The sequence below is a fragment of the Heptranchias perlo genome, chromosome 6 (genome assembly GCF_035084215.1).
Source record: "Heptranchias perlo isolate sHepPer1 chromosome 6, sHepPer1.hap1, whole genome shotgun sequence".
Lineage (NCBI taxonomy): Eukaryota > Metazoa > Chordata > Chondrichthyes > Hexanchiformes > Hexanchidae > Heptranchias > Heptranchias perlo.
This window is the reverse complement of record NC_090330.1, coordinates 59495405-59513977: the sequence shown is the minus strand read 5'-3', so window position 1 is coordinate 59513977 and position 18573 is coordinate 59495405. Positions and strand designations below refer to the sequence as shown.

Here is an 18573-nt window from a genome sequence, read left to right as displayed (position 1 = left end):
GGTTTTTGTTATGTTATTGTACACAAAGTTTTCCATTATCTCTGTACTGACATTATGACGTCATTGCTCCAGGCAAAGTGTCATGGCCATCCTCCGCATGTGCAGAATGTTGGGCCCCTCACGGTGCAGCTGGCTTACAGGGAGACCAAGTGCACATTGCAAAACTAAATGCAAGAGAGTGGATCAGTTAGCTTGCTCTCTCAACACACTGGCTGCAATGTATAGCCAGCTTGTTTCTTTTGCAGATTTGTAACTTGCTTGCTCTTTTTGAACAGAACTTCTTATCCAGTCCCACATTCTACCCTGCTTTCCCATTATTTTTAGCTTTATCGGTAATCTCTCATGTAGGATCTTATCAAAAGCTTTTTGGAAATGCAAATAAATCATCTTGGGGAGCTCCACTATTTACTTTATTTGTAACTTTCTCAAAGAAATCAAGAAGTTTTGTTAAGTAGAACATTCCCATTCCAAATCCATGTAGGATGTTTCTTATTAAGCTACTGTTATTTAGGTACTCCTCCAGGCTACTCCTTAAAATGGTTTCAGTTATTTTGTTTGCTGTTGATAGGCTATTCGGCCCATAGATGCCTGGGTCAGATTTGTCCCTCTTTATAAACATGGGTACTATGTATGCTTGCTTCCGATCCTGTGTACTCACTCCAACGTCCAAGGATTCATTCATGGCCAGCATTAAGGGAGAGGTTGGATAGACTGAGACTTTTTTCCCTGGAGAGTAGGAGGTTTAGGGGTGATCTTATAGAAGTCTATAAAATAATGAGGGGTATAGATAAGGTCGATAGTCAAAATCTTTTCCCAAAGGTAGGGGAGTCTATAACGAGGGGGCATAGATTTAAGGTGAGAGGGGAGAGATACAAAAGGGTCCAGAGGGGCAACTTTTTCACTCAAAGGGTGGTGAGTGTCTGGAACGAGCTGCCAGAGGCAGTAGTAGAGGCGGGTACAATTTTGTCTTTTAAAAAGCATTTGGACAGTTACATGGGTAAGATGGGTATAGAGGGATATGGGCCAAGTGCAGGCAATTGGGACTAGCTTAGTGGTATAAACTGGGCGACATGGACATGTTGGGCCGAAGGGCCTGTTTCCATGTTGTAAACTTCTGTGATTCTAATCTCGAGTCATCTTCAGTACCCTATGATATATGCCATTTGGCCCAGGGATTCGTTACTCAATCCCCTGAATCTGACATGATCCTTTCAAAATAGGATATTCATTGCATTATGGTAATTGGATAACAAATTGTTTTCTTTTCTGATGAATACTTCTAGAAAATAAACATTAATTCTATTTCCCTTTCATCTTCAATTACTCCACTACTTTCATCCTTTAAAATTCCAACTTCTTCCCTAACTAATCTTTACTGTTATGGCATTGAAAATGTTTCATTATGCTTAACATTCTTTGCTGTGTTCATCTTCAATATTCCCTTTGCACTCCAATAGTTTTTTTTAGTCTGCAAAAGCAGTTCAAAGCAGTTATCAACAGTTGTTGGGTCCCATTATCCTGAGTATAGGCATTTGTCTATACTCCCTCCAAAGTTCTCCTCCCTTAATCTTTTGTATAGATTATTTTGTTATTTTTGTTTTAAGAGCTCTACATATCCATTTTGTGGACCACTTGGTTCTTATGCATATATTTAATGTTACTTTAGAAGTTTTCTATTTTTTCTCAACCATGTTATCTCAGAGTAATGCACCCAATTAAATTTCTCCTAGTTCATGTCTTTCCATTGAAGTTTGCCTTCCTGAAATCAGATATTTCAGTCCTGGTCCTCAATGGCGCTGATCGCAAATTTGATACTGTTAGGATACTCATGCTCCGACGTTCCATATTATGATGCCGTCCTAATTAATTGCAAAAACCCTGTCTAGATGCGAGTTCTCTTCTCTTAACCCCACTTAGTTTATCTTTAAATTTGTGCTGTGCTCCCCAAATTGCCATAACCCGAGTAGGATCAACAACGCCAATATAAATGAGATGGAAGTCTAGGCAGGTATAAAGGGCTCAAAGCAAATAAATCTCAAGGGTTAAATGATATTTATTCCAGAGTGCTAAGAGAGATGAGGGAGATGATTTGTGAGGCACTGATCACCAAGTTGATGGAGTAGAAAACAGGAGAGGTCCCAGTTTATTGGAAACAGGCTAACGTGGTACCCATTTTCCAAAGATGGCAAAGCTAATGCAGGTATCTACAGCCCAAGTAATCTTGCGTACTGGATAAAATAATGGTGTCTATTATCAGGAGTAAACTTAAGGATTACCTATCCAATAATCCAGGAATTGGGGGAAAACTCTCCGGTGGCTGGAGTCATACCTGGCACAAAGGAAGATGGTAGTGGTTATTGGAGGCTAATCATCTCAGCCCCAGGACATTGCTGCAGGAGTTCCTCAGGGCAGTGTCCTAGGCCCAACCATCTTCAGCTGCTTCATCAATGACCTTCCCTCCATCATAAGGTCAGAAATGGGGATGTTTGCTGATGATTGCACAGTGTTCAGTTCCATTCGCAACCCCTCAAATAATGAAGCAGTCCGAGCCCGCATGCAGCAAGACCTGGACAACATCCAGGCATGGGCTGATAAGTGGCAAGTAACATTTGCGCCAGACAAGTGCCAGGCAATGACCATCTCCAACAAGAGAGAGTCTAACCACCTCCCCTTGACATTCAACGGCATTACCATCGCCGAATCCCCCACCATCAATATCCTGGGGGTTACCATTGACCAGAAACTTAACTGGACCAGCCATATAAATACTGTGGCTACAAGAGCAGGTCAGAGACTGGGTATTCTGTGGCGAGTGACTCGCCTCCTGACTCCCCAAAGCCTTTCCACCATCTACAAGGCACAAGTCAGGAGTGTGATGGAATACTCTCCACTTGCCTGGATGAATGCAGCTCCAACAACACTCTAGAAGCTCAACACCATCCAGGACACAGCAGCCAGCTTGATTGGCACCCCATCCACAACCCTAAACATTCACTCCCTTCACCACCGGCGCACAGTGGCTGCAGAGTGTACCATCCACAGGATGCACTGCAGCAACTCGCCAAGGCTTCTTCGACAGCATCTCCCAAACCCACAACCTCTACCACCTGGAAGGACAAGAGCAGCAGGCACATGGGAACAACACCACCTGCACGTTCCCCTCCAAGTCACACACCATCCCAACTTGGAAATATATTGCCGTTCTTTCATCGTCGCTGGGTCAAAATCCTGGAACTCCCTTCCTAACAGCACTGTGGGAGAACCTTCACCACACGGACTGCAGTGGTTCAAGAAGGTGGCTCACCACCACCTTCTCAAGGGCAATTAGGGATGGGCAATAAATGCCGGCCTCGCCAGCGACACTCGCATCCCATGAACGAATAAAAAAAAAAGTGAGGTCGCTGGCTGCTGGCTGTCAATGGGAGCCTCTTCAGATTGAGGTGACCTGGATCAAGGCTCAGCTATGTCCAATGCTGCAGTAACTGCCTGGTCCTGCTTGCTTTCTGACACATCTACTGTTATTTGAGTTGGTTGATTGCAGGAGCTAGATGTGGCATAACCCTGAGAGGCAGCAGCCTTATCTGTCTCTTTTCTAGCAATGCCTCTGCTACCAGGCACTTCCTTACCGTGCCCACTGATCTGTGTAGCAGATCTGTGGCAGCAATGTGGGGAGTGAAGTCCTGCATAATGGCGCTTTCCGTCTGATTCATCCGCCTTTTGAATCTGGACAAGACTGCCTCTTGGACATTTTAACCCAAGCACTCTATAGCAGCAGTTTGAATATTCATGACAGATATGGTGACTGCAGTTGGGACCTCTGTTACTAGGGCTCTATTGCAGATGATCTTGAGTTATGTTACACTGGTGGACTTCACAGATGGAGCTAGTGGACTCCTTTATACTCGTCTCAGACCTTGCATGGTGCTTGGCACATCCTCTGATAACTGTGGAAGATGTTGGTGATAAGAAAGCATCCTTTTAAAGGCAGCACCAATGAAATATATCTGAAGGCTCTGCAGCTAAGGAAGAATGTGATCTGGCCAGCAGGTTCCTGTTACTGTTTTTAGTCTACCTCCACTACCTGCTTCAGCTTATTTGTACACTGTGCTTCACCTGGCATACCTACCACAAACTGACACATTAAATTCATCATAGTGGACCATTGCTACAGATGCTTGCTACAATGGAGGGAATGGTGCTGGCTTCATAGGTGCTGCTGGGCCTATGGCTTGTTCTTCAGGGGACACCTGTAGAAACAAGAACATATGTTAGAATGTTGGCTGAAAAGCATCCCTGAAACAGAGCTTACATTGCTAATAGTATGTGTTTCGATAATTTCCTTTAATATGCTTGAGTGAGTAAGGGGAGAGAATATCTAGAGAAGGATGGTACCAGACCTCAGCTTCAGAGCGTTCTCCAGCTTTGCTATGGCCCACTTCCTGCAAGTTCTGTGCAGCCCTATATCCAATATGGCCTGTTTATACTGACTGAGGAATCTAGAGCTAAAGGAGACCTTCACTGGTTTTGATCTGCTTCCTCCTGTTATGTGATTCTTTGTCCTGTAAGCATAGTAGTAGTATTGAGATATTAGAAATTTACAGACAAGGAGAACCAAATGGCCACCCTGCATCCCAGCTTGTGTGTAAAAATTAAAATGAGCATGCATCATGCAGGGTATTTCTGTGATAAGCTTCCTTTGTGGGGTCTGTTACAGTTTTTTAATCCTTGCTCCAGATTTTATGGCCTCCGTATTTTACATCACTCTCAACCTGAGTCCCAATTTCCTAAGCCCTCAAGAGCATCTACACTAGCTATCCTTAATGTCTAGGCAAGATTTTGGTAATATGCTCCAGGGTAATGGGCAGAACAATCTATTAAATATTTTTAGCTATTGGAATAATCCTATGCCTCCATGAGATCTTTCTCCCATCTTTGATTAAAGATAAAGCGTCACAATGTTAAATCTTATTGATGAATAACAGTTAAGTATATTTACAGTAGAAATCTTTCTATCGAATTTCTTGAAAGGAAAGTAATAGATTACAGCTGTTCTTTTGTAGAATACTTTTATATATAGCATTTTTTGTTGTATTCTTACCATTGTGGGAGCGCTCCCACTATGGTAAGAAATACAAGAAAAAACTAACTGAAAGATTTGAACAGCACACCTCCTTAAATATCCCTGAAAACACTTACTGGGACATCCTGGATTTTAATAACTTGTCAAACACACTCAAATAATTGGGCTTCACACATTATTTGAAAGTAGCTTGTTTCCCCCTTAAGCAAGGGATGAATCTTGAAACTTTTATATCAAGTTAGGCTTGGTACAAGATCTAGCTGTAGCTGGCTTTTAAACTATTGCATACTGTGACTGGTTTAAAGGGACAGCCACCAAGCTGAAATAGAACAATTTTTGTCACAGGATCATCATTCCAAATAGTCAAGCATAAACAGTTGCAGTATGAAGTAGCAATAATAAAGTATGCTTTACTGCAGTATAGGTATACATGTGAAACTTTGAAACAATTGTTTTCTCAGTGCTTGACATTCAGCTTCTGTCAGTGTGTAACAGCTTGAGAGAAAACTGTTGGTGAGCTGCATGCTTTGCCCATCCACTTGATATAATGCAATGCTGGCTAGCCTTAGCAGGCTTTGTTAACCTTTTTCCTCATCTGTCTGGATGTTGGAGAATGCATTACCCTGATGCTCATTTACTGTAAAATGAACCTGAATATTGCTTCTAAGAAGAGTGTGCTCATGGATGCCAAAGAGGGTGCCCCTCGACTGCTGCACTTCATCTAAAAAGACCACCGCGTGTGCATCTAAAATGGAGCAGATCTACTGCTTCCTGCAGCAATTTTTCCTCCTCTGCCCAGCAGCAATTAATCTTCCCCTGTTACTTAACTCAAATGTTTTTTTAATTACCCTAAAATTGTCAGCTACTCCTGCTGAGAATCAAACTCGTGCTGCTTCTGCCTGAAAGAGTGATGATTGAGGTGCATCTCAGCCAACATTGCCGCTCAGCCCATCAGTGCTCTCTGGTAAATTTGACTTCCTCCTTTCCTGCCTCTGTGTCTGCTATATTAATAAAATAGACTAATTTTTTTTAAGTCTTTAGAGCATTTGCTAGATTTTTCAGAAGTAAAATCAAAAAAATTGGAACAATTTTAAAATTCCAGGAAAATGTTTAGAATAAGTCAAAAACTGAAAATGAAGAATAATGTACTGTAGAAAATTGTGTTGCAGTTCTCAGATCTGGTCCAGTCCTATCCAGCTCTCTGCTTTTTAGTTAGGTATTCAGTTTTTGAGAAAATGCATCCTCTAAACCATTCTAATTGCAGTATTATGAATAACCTCTGAAATATGCTTTTCAGAGTGGCACAACAACTCTACATTTTGGTGTCTTATTTAAATTCTTGAGTAATTTGCATGTCCCCCAAGATAAAAGAATATTGTGGTGGTTTCATACCCTTGCTGAATTATCATGCACAAAACACCAATAATTTATCTAAATTTTTCCCCTTCATTACTGTTTTTAATATTCACCCTTTTATTAAAGTTGAAGTGGCTTTGTTCAAGTACTCCTAATATCTGTTATCATTTATATAGGATCCACCTTTTGTGCTTGATGTACCTCTGGGTGTGATCAGCCGTGTTGAAAAGATTGGTGGGGCATCCAGCCGAGGGGAGAACTCTTACGGACTTGAAATCTTTTGTAAGGTTAGTACATGTGTTGACAGTGTTGGGTGAGTTTACTTTTTTTTGGTTATTACATTATCTGTTTTAACTCATTACTATTCTGTAGGTATTATGCAATAATAAATATTAGGTAGGTTAATTTAAAGTTCCTGGGGCCCGCTTTTGCTTAAATCACTATTGCATAACATGCATTGTTTCATATCTTTTATTTTGTGCCTCACCAGTGAGTGCATTGGTGCATGGTTCCTACCCAAGATGTTGCTTCACAATGCTGTTTCTGAGAAATGTTGCTGCTTTGTGAAATCATTGGCAACATTGCAAGCAACAACAACTTGCATTTATATAGCGCCTTTAACATAGACTGTACATTCTTAAAACAATTTCTTGGAATGCAGATTTTATTAATCTCATGGATAACCTTATGGATTATTTAATATCAAATTTGTCCCCATGGGGCAGAATATCTGACCAGTGGAAAAGTTCCTGTTATGGTCATTTGTGTGTACAGGGACCTGGGGTATTGGATATTCTAAAATCTCCTTCCCCCTCCCCACCTCCGCCCCTCACGCCCCAACCCTGGCTGGCCTTTACATTGAAATATATTGTTGCACAAAATGTGCAAGAGCTTCATTAAGCATGTATCCTGCATGCACACATGGCCATTATCTGTAATGAATGATTTTCCCAATCTTTGGATGGCAGTTCCACCCTATTACAATGAGCATTAAACATAGAAACATAGAAAGTAAGAGCATGAGTAGGCCATTCGACCCTTCAAGCCTGCTCCACCATTCATTGTGATCATGGCTGATCCTCTATCTCAATACCATATTCCCGCGCTCTCCCCATACCTCTTGATGCCTTTAGTGCCTAGTAAAGGCAAGCTGTGCGCAGAAAGAAGCTGTTAAAAGGCTATGGAGGTTTTTCTCTTGTGGGGGTGGTGGTGGTGGGGGGGGGGGGGGGGGGGGTTGAATCATTGTCTCAAATCACTGGAAATTAAACTAGAAACAATAATTTAGAAAATTCAGCAAAAAGGGTATGTGTAAAATGGCTCCCAAAATACAAAATTTCTCTTTAGCTCAGAGTTGATGAGCATGTAACTGCTAGCTACAGAGTCCAACGCTGCTTGGCAAATCAATTTAAAATTAAACTGCTCCAATCACACTGAAATAGTAGATGATGAAAGAAGTCATTGGAGCAGGACTGCCCTCACCTGCAATTATACCATTGAGTTTTCTGCAGGATGTGGCACATTACATGGGAATGACTTGAGAGCAGCTGCCTCCACAGTCAGTGCGGAGGCAGTTGCAGAGCTATGCCATCTGCTGCAACAACACCTGCAGACAGCCTCCATCATAGATATGACACTACTAGTGGCAATCAGAGTCACTTCTTCCCTCAACTTTTCTACCTCCACCTGCTTCCAGTTTAGCATAGGGATCATTAGTGGTATCTTTGAATTATCTGCCAGGAATGTAGCAAACAAGTGACTGATGTTCATTAGGGACAGCACTTAAAGCTCCTTCTGCAGTGAATAACAACAACAGCAGCATGACATGACTGCCCGATTTCATCGCACTGCTGGATTTCAAAATCCAAGGAGGCAATGATGGCACTCTGGACATATGCCATGGCCTTTGTGAATGTACCGGGCTTCCACTGTATCTGTGTGCCCATGCTCAGTGATTAGGAACACTGCATTGTACAATACGATGGCTGCCTCCATTGCAGCAGTCACAATGCTTTTGTTCTAAGACAGTCATCTGCACCATGCTTCTTTGAAGGCAAAGGCAGCTAGCAAGGATGGCTCCTTGGAGACTAAAGCCATTCTCTTCAGCCTTTTCAAATGACAGAAGCAAAAGACAGATCAACAAGGCTGATGCAGCTATGAGGGTGATAGTGGAATGTGGTGTTGGCATCTTGAAGCAGTGATTCAAATGCCTGGACAAATTTGGACAGCTTGCAGTACAGTCCCATCAGGACCTCAAAAAATATTGTTTTCTTCTGCAACCAAAGAGACCTAACCATGGGGGAGAAGACCAGGTCTGGACAATGATGGTGAAGATGTTGCTGTTGAAAGAGTTTTGCAATCTGGAACAAGAATATGCCAGGCTATAATAAAAAAGACCTTAAGCTAGGTGCTTGAGATGCCCATTTGACTAGCTTTCTGTCCACATGTACCCTATGCAGCAACCCAATACACCACCACTATTGTCCTCTACACTACCTGATCCACCTTGGATGCCCATCCTTTGATGTGCTGTTGCCTTATTCTGCTCATCAGAAAGAATCTTTATGGACAAAGTTGAAATGAAGTGCAGTCAATTTATTTCCCTGTTAGAATTGTATGTGTGCATGCATGCATGCATTCAGTGTTTCTTAACCTGGTGCTTTTTCTTAGTGATGGTGTGTTTTCTAGAACCTATCTTATTACTCCTTTCAAGTGCTTCCCCAGTGGAAGAAGTAAGTGAGGTATTGGATGCTGGGCCTCAGTGGAAGCCACTTGTGATTAAGGTGGTCTTGTACCTCCTTGTGTTGGTCCATAAGATGATCCTACATGGTCCTTGCTGTTGCAGCTGGCTGGAGTTGCCCACTTTCTAGTACATGTATTTTCATTTGAGGTGAAGCATTAAATGGATTGACTAAGGGGTCACCCTGAGAAGCAACAGCCTTGTTCTTACTCAAGTCTTCTCCCAGCTGCTGAGCACTTCGTTAGCAAGTACACTGATCAATGGACAGCGACAAGCAGAACCTCCCCCAACATGTTGAAGCCAGACAAGAGAGCTTATTGTATGCTTGAATCTAGTGCTTCTAAAGTAACAATGTTAGCATTCATGACAGATACTCTCACTGTGCTTTATAAGCTATTTCATCAGAGCCCTACAGCAGTTGTCAATGAAATTGCCATGAATTCAGTGGGAACTGCAGTGCTGATTGGCCAGATCTGTGATCTGCACAGATGAGGCTGGCAGATCACTCCACAGTTGTTGCCACACCTTGGAAGATGCTTTGGACAGCCTCAAATTACTCCATAAGGTGGTGCTCTATTATTCGCAGGTTGAATCCATTGGCTGTGTAGTTGAGGAAGGACTTAAACTTACCCTCTCGCTAGCAGGTTCCTGCTTCGACCCCCTTACTATTTGCCCCTTCAATGATTCACCCAGTGCTCCTTCTTCATTCTCACTTCATAAATTCCCTTGAGTGGATATATCTGTGCTGGTTCTTAGAACAAGTGGAATGAGCGATGTTGCGATTCTAGACCTGTGGCACTTCTTGAGAATGCCTATGGAAACAAATGAGTATACGTTAGAATACCTGTTACATGACATCCCTTCAAATAGTACTTGTGTGTTAATATAATGCGTGCCATTGTGGTGTATTTGAGTGTCTACCTGTGTGATGATGAGTGTGTAGGGGAGAAGAAATAAAGGTACTAGCATTGAACTTGAGGACGGCCTCCAACTGTTTCCTCAGCCCCAACTTTTTTGAGCGTGACCTCTTCAGATGCACTTAATGGCTTGATATTCTTAGGAATCTTTGCTCTGTGTGTCTGCTCTCTTTTGTTATGGGCAGTCTTTTGTCCTACATGCAAAAAAAGTGGTCTTGAAATTATGGAAATATCAGGAATACATAGTGACGTAAGCACCCATCCTGCATCTCAGTGTTTGTGTGACTAAATGATAATGTGTCATGCAGTTAGGTTTGATTGGAATAATTTTTTGTGTGTCCACATAAAGGTCTAAGTGTGATTAATTCCAGTTGTAAGTTGCAGCTGGAAAGGATATTTTTAAAAATTTGTTTTTGACATGTGGACAACACTGACAAGGCTGCATTTATTGCCCATCCCAAATTGCCCTAAGACAGTCATGGTGGACTATCTGCTTGAACCACTGGAGTCCTTGTAACGATGGTCCTCCAACAATGCTGTTGGATATGATTCCATGAAGGGCCATGGGATGTTTTATTACATTAAAGGTGCTATATAAAGGCAAGCTGGTGTTGGTTAGGAATTGTCATATGGCCTTGCATGTTAAACAATCAAAAAGCTGCAAGATTCTGTGAATGCTTTCCATGGGTAGCAATCAATGTGCAACAGGTTGCAAGGAAACACTCTATGGCATGCTTACTTTGTCCATCCACACTGTATAAGGTACTGATGAGTAGCCTTGGCAGATTTCTTCAGGTTGGCAAACTCTTCTCATATCTGCTCCTGTTTCCTTTCCTTTTTGGAGATAACACTGATTCTTTATGCCACCTCTTCCCAGAACACTGCACCACTCTTCTATGGGGAGGGTGCCTGGAATACTGTATAGCGCAACCTACTTTTCATCCACTTTCTGAAGCAATTGCTGCATCTGTGAAGCAGGATATCTTCACTGCTATTGGTCCTTCAATTGTGCAGAAAGGCTGGATAGAATTTTTTCAGGGAACAGCATTCTTCCCTTTTAAATGGCTGTTGCAGTCCTTCAAGTTGCTACAGGAGCACCAGATATCCCATCACCCCTCTACGAATTTACAGCAGTAGGTGGAATGAACACTAGGAATATGCAAATGACCCAGAATTGGAAGTTGAGGCAGGAACAGACTGCTGTGCACTGTTCCTGCTGACAAAATGTCCACATCAGAAAAGTGCAGTCACTTTGGGACAAGAATACATTAGTAGATAGGGTTAAGTGACAAAATAAATAAGGGGTTTACAAAGGCAGTCCAGCTATGTCATGGCAATTCAGCATTAACTGGTTGCTGATAATAAATTTACAGTTGAGGTCGGTATTTGAGGTTGATATAAATTGGTGAGATTAATTTAGGATTAGACTCCCTAAATAGTTGACAGGTTAACAGTATTGAAAAACCAGTCTATTGAATAGATTAAAGTCTATATTCTTGTAGTTGGCAATGTTTGCCGAATCATACAACCTTGTGCTTATGAACTGGCGAAAATGAACAAGTTGCCTCGCTTTCCTCTGGAAGGATGATGTTAACTTTCTGAGACTTCAGAGTAATGAACCTTCATCTGTAGAGGTGCTATCTGGATCCTCTGGACTACCTAGCTTAAATATCACCTCCCTTGATCTCAGGGAAACTTATACGTCTAAGTGACACACTTATATTTAGCTGTATCTCACTGGTATAGCCAATTAATCTTAGCTTCTCTAACCTTTATGTCGGAAATGTCTTTTCTAATTTACAGAGACATCCTACAATATTTACCAGACAAAGAGCTCCTACACCTCCTACTAACAAAGACGACTACAGTGACTACTAAAAGAACTAGAATTAAATTAAGAATTAGGGACAGGACTGAAGGCTGAGTTTTAGTGTCAAAAGCACCACCTTGTGTATCGTTAATTACCAAAGAAAACTCCTCACATCTATTGACCAATCTGTGTGACGCATGTGTTAGAAGAGTTCAGTCTTCTGGTGTCAATCACTTTACGTGGCCTTATTGGTAGCCCAATGTCCTCCATATCAATGAAGCACCAGAACCCAGATATGCCAGATTGTTCGTTTGCTGTCTTTGCTAGAAAAGGGATAGTGCCCACGTCTGGAAAAGCCATTAAGACCACAAGCCGTATGTGGGGCCTGTGGTCTTAATGGCTTGTTTTCTGACACTGATAAGGAATGTTTTGTTTGTACAAGCCTTCATGGTTTAATTAGCTTTGGCTTTTTCTTTCCCATCATTCAGTATGACTACTGATTCCATTTTGAGGACACATTTAAGGCAGTTCTCCTACAAAAGTCATCCTTATGTTGCTTGCAAGTTGAAGTTTTCCACAATATTCAACAAATTACGTGCTGTACTCCAGGAGTAAAGAGCTCTACATTTAAGTTCCTATTTTTTTTTTTAACTGTAACTACCACTAAAGTAGTATCTTACAAAACTGAAAGCGATAAAATGGTTTTCAATGTCACCTTTTCCCCTAAAATTGTAATTTTCCCCTAGTCTTTGTTAACAGGTACAGCAGCAATTTAGAATGGGTGACAGTTTTTACAAGAAACTAATTATAATTTTAAAATGTAGTCTCTGCTTTGGCTAATCCATGAATAATACGTCAAACTTTAAATTTAGCAAACTATCCATTTTAATAGTTGATAAACTGATATTAAATTGTAATTTTTGGTGTAGCCAATTAGTATTACTTGCAACAAAAATTTAGATTTTGGTAGGGTCATGCAGCTTTGATTTCAATTATTAACTTATCCACCATTTTTTTGTAGGGTATCAACTAATGCAAAATTTTGAAAATTACATTGTGGTTCAACACACTCACTCATTAGCAGGATGCAAGTTTACACTTGTAATTTCTGACTTGGTGGCTCTCCTGTTCTTGGCTCCATTATCTTGGAGGTCCAAAGAAAAGAGATGTGTTTCCTGAAGCAGGGATAAATGAGTGAGAAGCCACCCTGAGGTATTCTCTGACTATAAAGAGGGTGCAGAGGAGATTTACTGGAATGATTCCAGGGATGAGGGACTCAAATTACGTGGATAGACTGGAGAAGCTGGATTTGATAGAGGTGTTTAAAATCATGAAGGGTCTAGTCAGAGTGGATAGAGAGAAACTCTTCCCATTGGTGGAAGGGTCAAGAACCAGAGGGCATAGATTTAAGGTGATTAGCAAAAGAACCAACGGTGATATGACGAAAAACTTTTTTACATAGCAAGTGGTTAGAATCTGGAATGCACTGCCCGAGGGAGTGGTGGAGGCAGATTCAATCATGGCCTTCAAAAGGGAACTGGATAAGTACTTGAAACAAAAAAATGTGCAGTGCTACAGGGATAGGGCGGGGCAGTGGGACTAGCTGGATTGCTCATGCATAGAGCCGGTGGGAATTCGATGGGCCGAATGGCCTCCTTCCGTGCTGTAACCTATGATTCTATATTTCCAGTCGATTCAATAGTAGTATTACTTGGAATGAGTTGCTCGGAGAATGATGTGTAACATGGATATATTTAACAGAGAGTAAAGTTGCATCTCAAAAATGGCATGAAGAATACATCCTAACTCATATTCATGGAGTGTTATTGCATCTTTTACACATTAATGCAAGTATGAACATAAATGTTCCATGAAGCTTGTAAATACTTGCATCTTTGTTAGCTTTTTTTTTAAAGTACAAAGAACATTACAGAATAGTATAGATGTAATTTTCATTGAGCAATAGGAAAGAAATGCCCATTTTTAAAGAATCTTCTTTCTACTGTTTGGTAATAGCATTTCCACAATTCAATAATCTGTTTTTGCATGTTGCAGGATGTTCGGACCATCCGATTTGCCCATAAACAAGAAGGACATACAAGGCGATCCATCTTTGAGAACTTAATGAAATATGCATTTCCCATAAACAACAACTTGGTATTGTCTTATATTTAATCCATGGCTGTCTCTTTGCGTGCTTTAAAAAAAACATGATAAGTGATCGAATGCAAATGAGGATTCACTATAAAATATAATTTTCCAGTAGCTAAGTCTATCTCTAAATGATTTGCTCTGTGGTGATTATTTATAGCATTAATAGAAAGTAATGTTGAAAATTGAAGCACAGTTGCAAATTTAATTTTGTACCAAAATTTGTAGTGGCTAATTCTGTTGTTCCAGAATATAGACTAAGTGCAAAGCCCTGTAGTGGGTTACTTTGGCAGCATGAACTTCTTGTAATTTGGACAGGGTGTATGTAACTAAAGTGACCTCAGAAGTGAGCGAAGAATGATGTTCCAAAAACCAACCTGAAAAGGAAATTCATCAAAATTTGGGTTGCTTTTTTTCCAGGATTAGATCCAGAACTGATTTAAACCAACTTCATGTTAGCCTTGGTATATTGAGTTACATCAGTTCCACAGCACAGAAACAGCCATTCGGCCCAACTGGTCTATGCTGGCATTTATGCTGCACACGAGCTTCCTCCCTCCCTACTTCATCTAACCCTATCAGCATAGCCTTCTATTCCTTTCTCCTTCATGTGCTTATCTAGTTTCCCTTAAATGCATCAATGCTATTTGCCTCAACCACTCCTTGTGATAGCGCGTTCCACATTCTTATCACTCTTTGGGTAAAGAAGATTCTCCTGAATTCCCTATTGGATTTATTAGCGGCTATCTTATATTGATGACCTCTAGTTTGGGACTCCCACAAGTGGAAACATCTTCTCTACATCTACCCTATCATTATCTTAAAGACCTCTATCAGGTCACTCCTCAACCTTCTCTTTTCTAGAGAAAAGAGTCCCAGCCTGTTTAGTCTTTCCTGATAAGGATATCCTCTCAGTTCTGGTATCATCCTTGTGAATCTTTTTTACACCTTCTCCAATGCCTTTATATCCTTTTCTTAATATGAAGACCAGAATGCTGCACAGTACTCAAGTGTGGTCTAACCAAGATTCCATACAGGTTTAATACAGCTTATCTGCTTTTTAATTCTATCCCTCTAGAAATGAACTCCAGTGCTTGGTTTGCTTTTTTTTAATGGCCTTATTAACCTGCTTCACTACTTTTAGTGATTTGTGTATCTGTACCCCGAGATCCATTTGCTCCTCTACCCTATTTAGTCTCCTATTATCCAAGCAATATGTGGCCTCCTTATTCTTCCTACTAAAATGCACCACCTCACACTTTTCTATATTGAAATTCATTTGCTAGTTACACGTCCATTCTGCAGGTTTATTAATGACATCTTGCATTTTAACGCATTCTTTCTTTGTATTAACCACAGCCCCCAATTTCTTGTCATCTGCAAATTTTGAAATTGTACTTCCGATTCCTGAGTCCAAATCGTTGACGTAAGTGGTGAACAACAGTGGTCCCAGCACTGATCCCTATGGAACATCTTCCCACCTAATGCCAGTCCGAGTAGCTACCCTTAACCCCTAATCTCTGTTTTCTGCATTGTAGCCAGCTTGCTATCCATTTTGCTTCCTGTCCCCTGACTCCACATGCTCTGACCTTAGTCATGAATCTACAATGTGGTACCTTATCGAAGGCCTTTTGAAAATCCAAATATATTACGTCTTGTGTACTGTTTCCGTTGCTTCTTCAAAGAATTCAATAAGTTTGGTCAAACATAACTTTCCCTTTTGAAATCTGTGCTGACTACTCTTCATTATATTTTCATTTTCTAGATGTTTTTCTGTTTACATCTTTGAGTGAAGATTTCATTATATTTCCTACCACTGTTGTTAAGCTATAGTTCCCTGGACTTGTTCTTTCTTCCTTTTTTAAATTTAGGAATAACATTAGCTGTCTGCCAGTTCTCTGGCACTATTCCCTTTTCTAATGAGTTTTTATATATATGTAATAGTGCCTCTGCTATCTCTTCCCTAACTTCTTTTAATATGCGTGGATGCAATCCATCTGGACCAGGGTTTTAACCTAAGTTTGACTGGTTTATCGTTTATCTCCCTCCATTCTATCTTAAATGTCTTTATACCTTTTTTGATCCCTTCTTCTAATGTCATACACACCTTGTTAGTCTCTCTGGTAAATACTGAGACAAAGTAAGAACATAAGAAATAGGTAAAGAATCTTACAACACCAGGTTATAGTCCAACAATTTTATTTGAAAATCACAAGCTTTCAGAGATTATCTCCGAAAGCTTGTGATTTTCAAATAAAATTGTTGGACTATAACCTGGTGTTGTAAGATTCTTTACATTTGTCAACCCCAGTCCATCACCGGCATCTCCACATCATAAGAAATAGGAACTGGAGTAGGCCATAAGGCCCCGCGAGCCTGCTCCGCCATTCAAAAAGATCATGGCTGATCTTCTACCTCAACTCCTGCCCTATCGCCATTTCCTTTCATTCCCTTAGTGTTCAAAAATTTATCGATCTCAATCTTGAATATACTCAACGACTGAGCATCCCCCCACGGCCCTCTGGGGTAGAGAATTCCAAAGATTCATTTCGGTCCTAAATGGCACCCCTTTATCTTGAGACTATGACCCCTAGTCCTAGACAGTCCAGCCAGGGGGAACAGCCTCTCAGCCTCTACTCTGTCAAGCCCTCTAAGAATTTTATACATTTCTCTGAGATCACCTCTCATTCTTCTAAACTCCAGAGAATATAGACCCATTCTACTCAATTTCTCCTCATAGGACAACCCTCTCATCCCAGGAATCAATCTAATGAACCTTTGTTGCACCTCCTCTAAGGCATATATATCCTTCCTTGGGTAAGGAGACCAAAACTGCACACACTACTCCAGGTGTGGTCTCACCAAAGCCCTGTACAATTGTAGCAATACCTCCTTACTCTTGTACTCCTTTTGTACTCCAACCCCCTTGCAATAAAGGTTAACATACCATTTGCCTTTATAATTGTTTGCTGTACCTGCATGTTAACTTTGTGTTTTGTGTACAAGGACACCCAAATCCCTGTGAATGCCACCCTTTCTTGGTCTCTCACCTTTTAAAAAATATTCTGCTTTTCTATTCTTCCTAGCAAAGTGGATAATTTCACATTTGCCCACATTATACTCCATCTGCCACCTTCTCACCCACTCATTTAACTTGTCTATATCCCTTTGCAGTCTCTTTGCATCCTCCTCACAGCTTACTTTCCTACCTAGCTTTGTATCGTCAGTAAACTTGGATACATTACGCTCTGTCTCCTCATCTAAGTCATTGATATATATTATAAACAGCTGAGGCCCAAGCACTGCTCCTTGCTGCACCCCACTAGTTACAACCTGCCAACCCGAAAATGACCCGTTTATTCCTACTCTCTGTTTTCTGTCCGTTAACCAATCCTCAGTCCATGCTAATATATTACCCCCAATCCCATGAGCCCTAATCTTGTGTAACAACCTCGTATGTGGCATCTTGTCGACTACCTTTTAAAAATCCAAATATACTCCATCCACAGGTTCCCACTTACCTACCCTGCTCGTTACACCCTCAAAAAAAACTCTAATAGATTTGTGAAACACGATTTCCCTTTCATTTCTGATTTCCCGTGTTGACTCTGCCTAATCATATTATGATTTTCTAAGTGCTGTGTTATTACGTCTTTAATAATAGATTCTAGCATTTTCCCTGCGACTTTTGTCAAGTTAACTGGCCTGTAGTTCCCTGTTTTGTCTCTCCCTCCTTTCTTGAATAGCAGGGTTACATTTACTACCTTCGAATCCATAATGACTGTTCTAAAATCTAGGGAATTCTGGAAGATCAAAACCAATGCATCCACTATCTCTGCAGTCACCTCTTTTAAAATCCCTAGGATGTAAACCATCAAGCCCAAGAGATTTATCTGCATTTAGTCCCATTAATTTCTCCAGCACTTTTTCTCTATTTATCATAATTACTTTAAGTTTCTCACTCTCATTAGACCCTTGGTTCCTCACTATTTCCGGTATTTTTTTTGTGTCTTCCACTGTGAAAACAGATACAAAACATTTGTTTAACGTCTCTGCCATTTCCTTATTCCCCATTATAATTTCTCCTGTCTCTGCCTCTAAGGGACCCACATTTACTTTCGCTAATCTCTTCCTTTTTACATACTTGTCGAAGCTCTTACAATCTTTTTATATTTCTTGCCAGTTTACTCTCATATTCAATTTTCTCCCTCTTTATCAATTTCTTAGTCATTCTTTGCTGATTTCTAAACCCCTCCCAATCCTCAGGCTTACTACTCTTTTTGGCAACATTGTAAGCATCTTCTTTTAATCTAATACCATCCTTAACTTCTCTAGTTAGCCACGGTTGAATCACTTTTCCCATGGAGTTTTTATTCTCCAAGGGAATGTATATTCGTTGAGAATTATGAAATATTTCTCTAAATATTCGCCATTGCTTATCTACTGTCACATCTTTTAATCTAATTTCCCAATCTACCTTAGCCAATTCGCCTCTCATACCTACGTAATTGGCTTTGTTTAA

The 18573-nt window shown here is 40.7% G+C and overlaps 1 protein-coding gene across 1 annotated transcript in view; it reads left to right on the top strand.

Annotated features, from left to right (window-relative positions):
* The window catches only part of mtmr2 (myotubularin related protein 2), an 85783-nt gene that overhangs the window by 27137 nt on the left and 40073 nt on the right, over window positions 1-18573 (top strand). The window contains exons 4-5 of the mRNA XM_067986377.1: window positions 6613-6723; window positions 13956-14057. Coding sequence (XP_067842478.1) covers window positions 6613-6723; window positions 13956-14057 — 213 coding nt within the window. The remainder of the gene's footprint in view (window positions 1-6612; window positions 6724-13955; window positions 14058-18573) is intronic.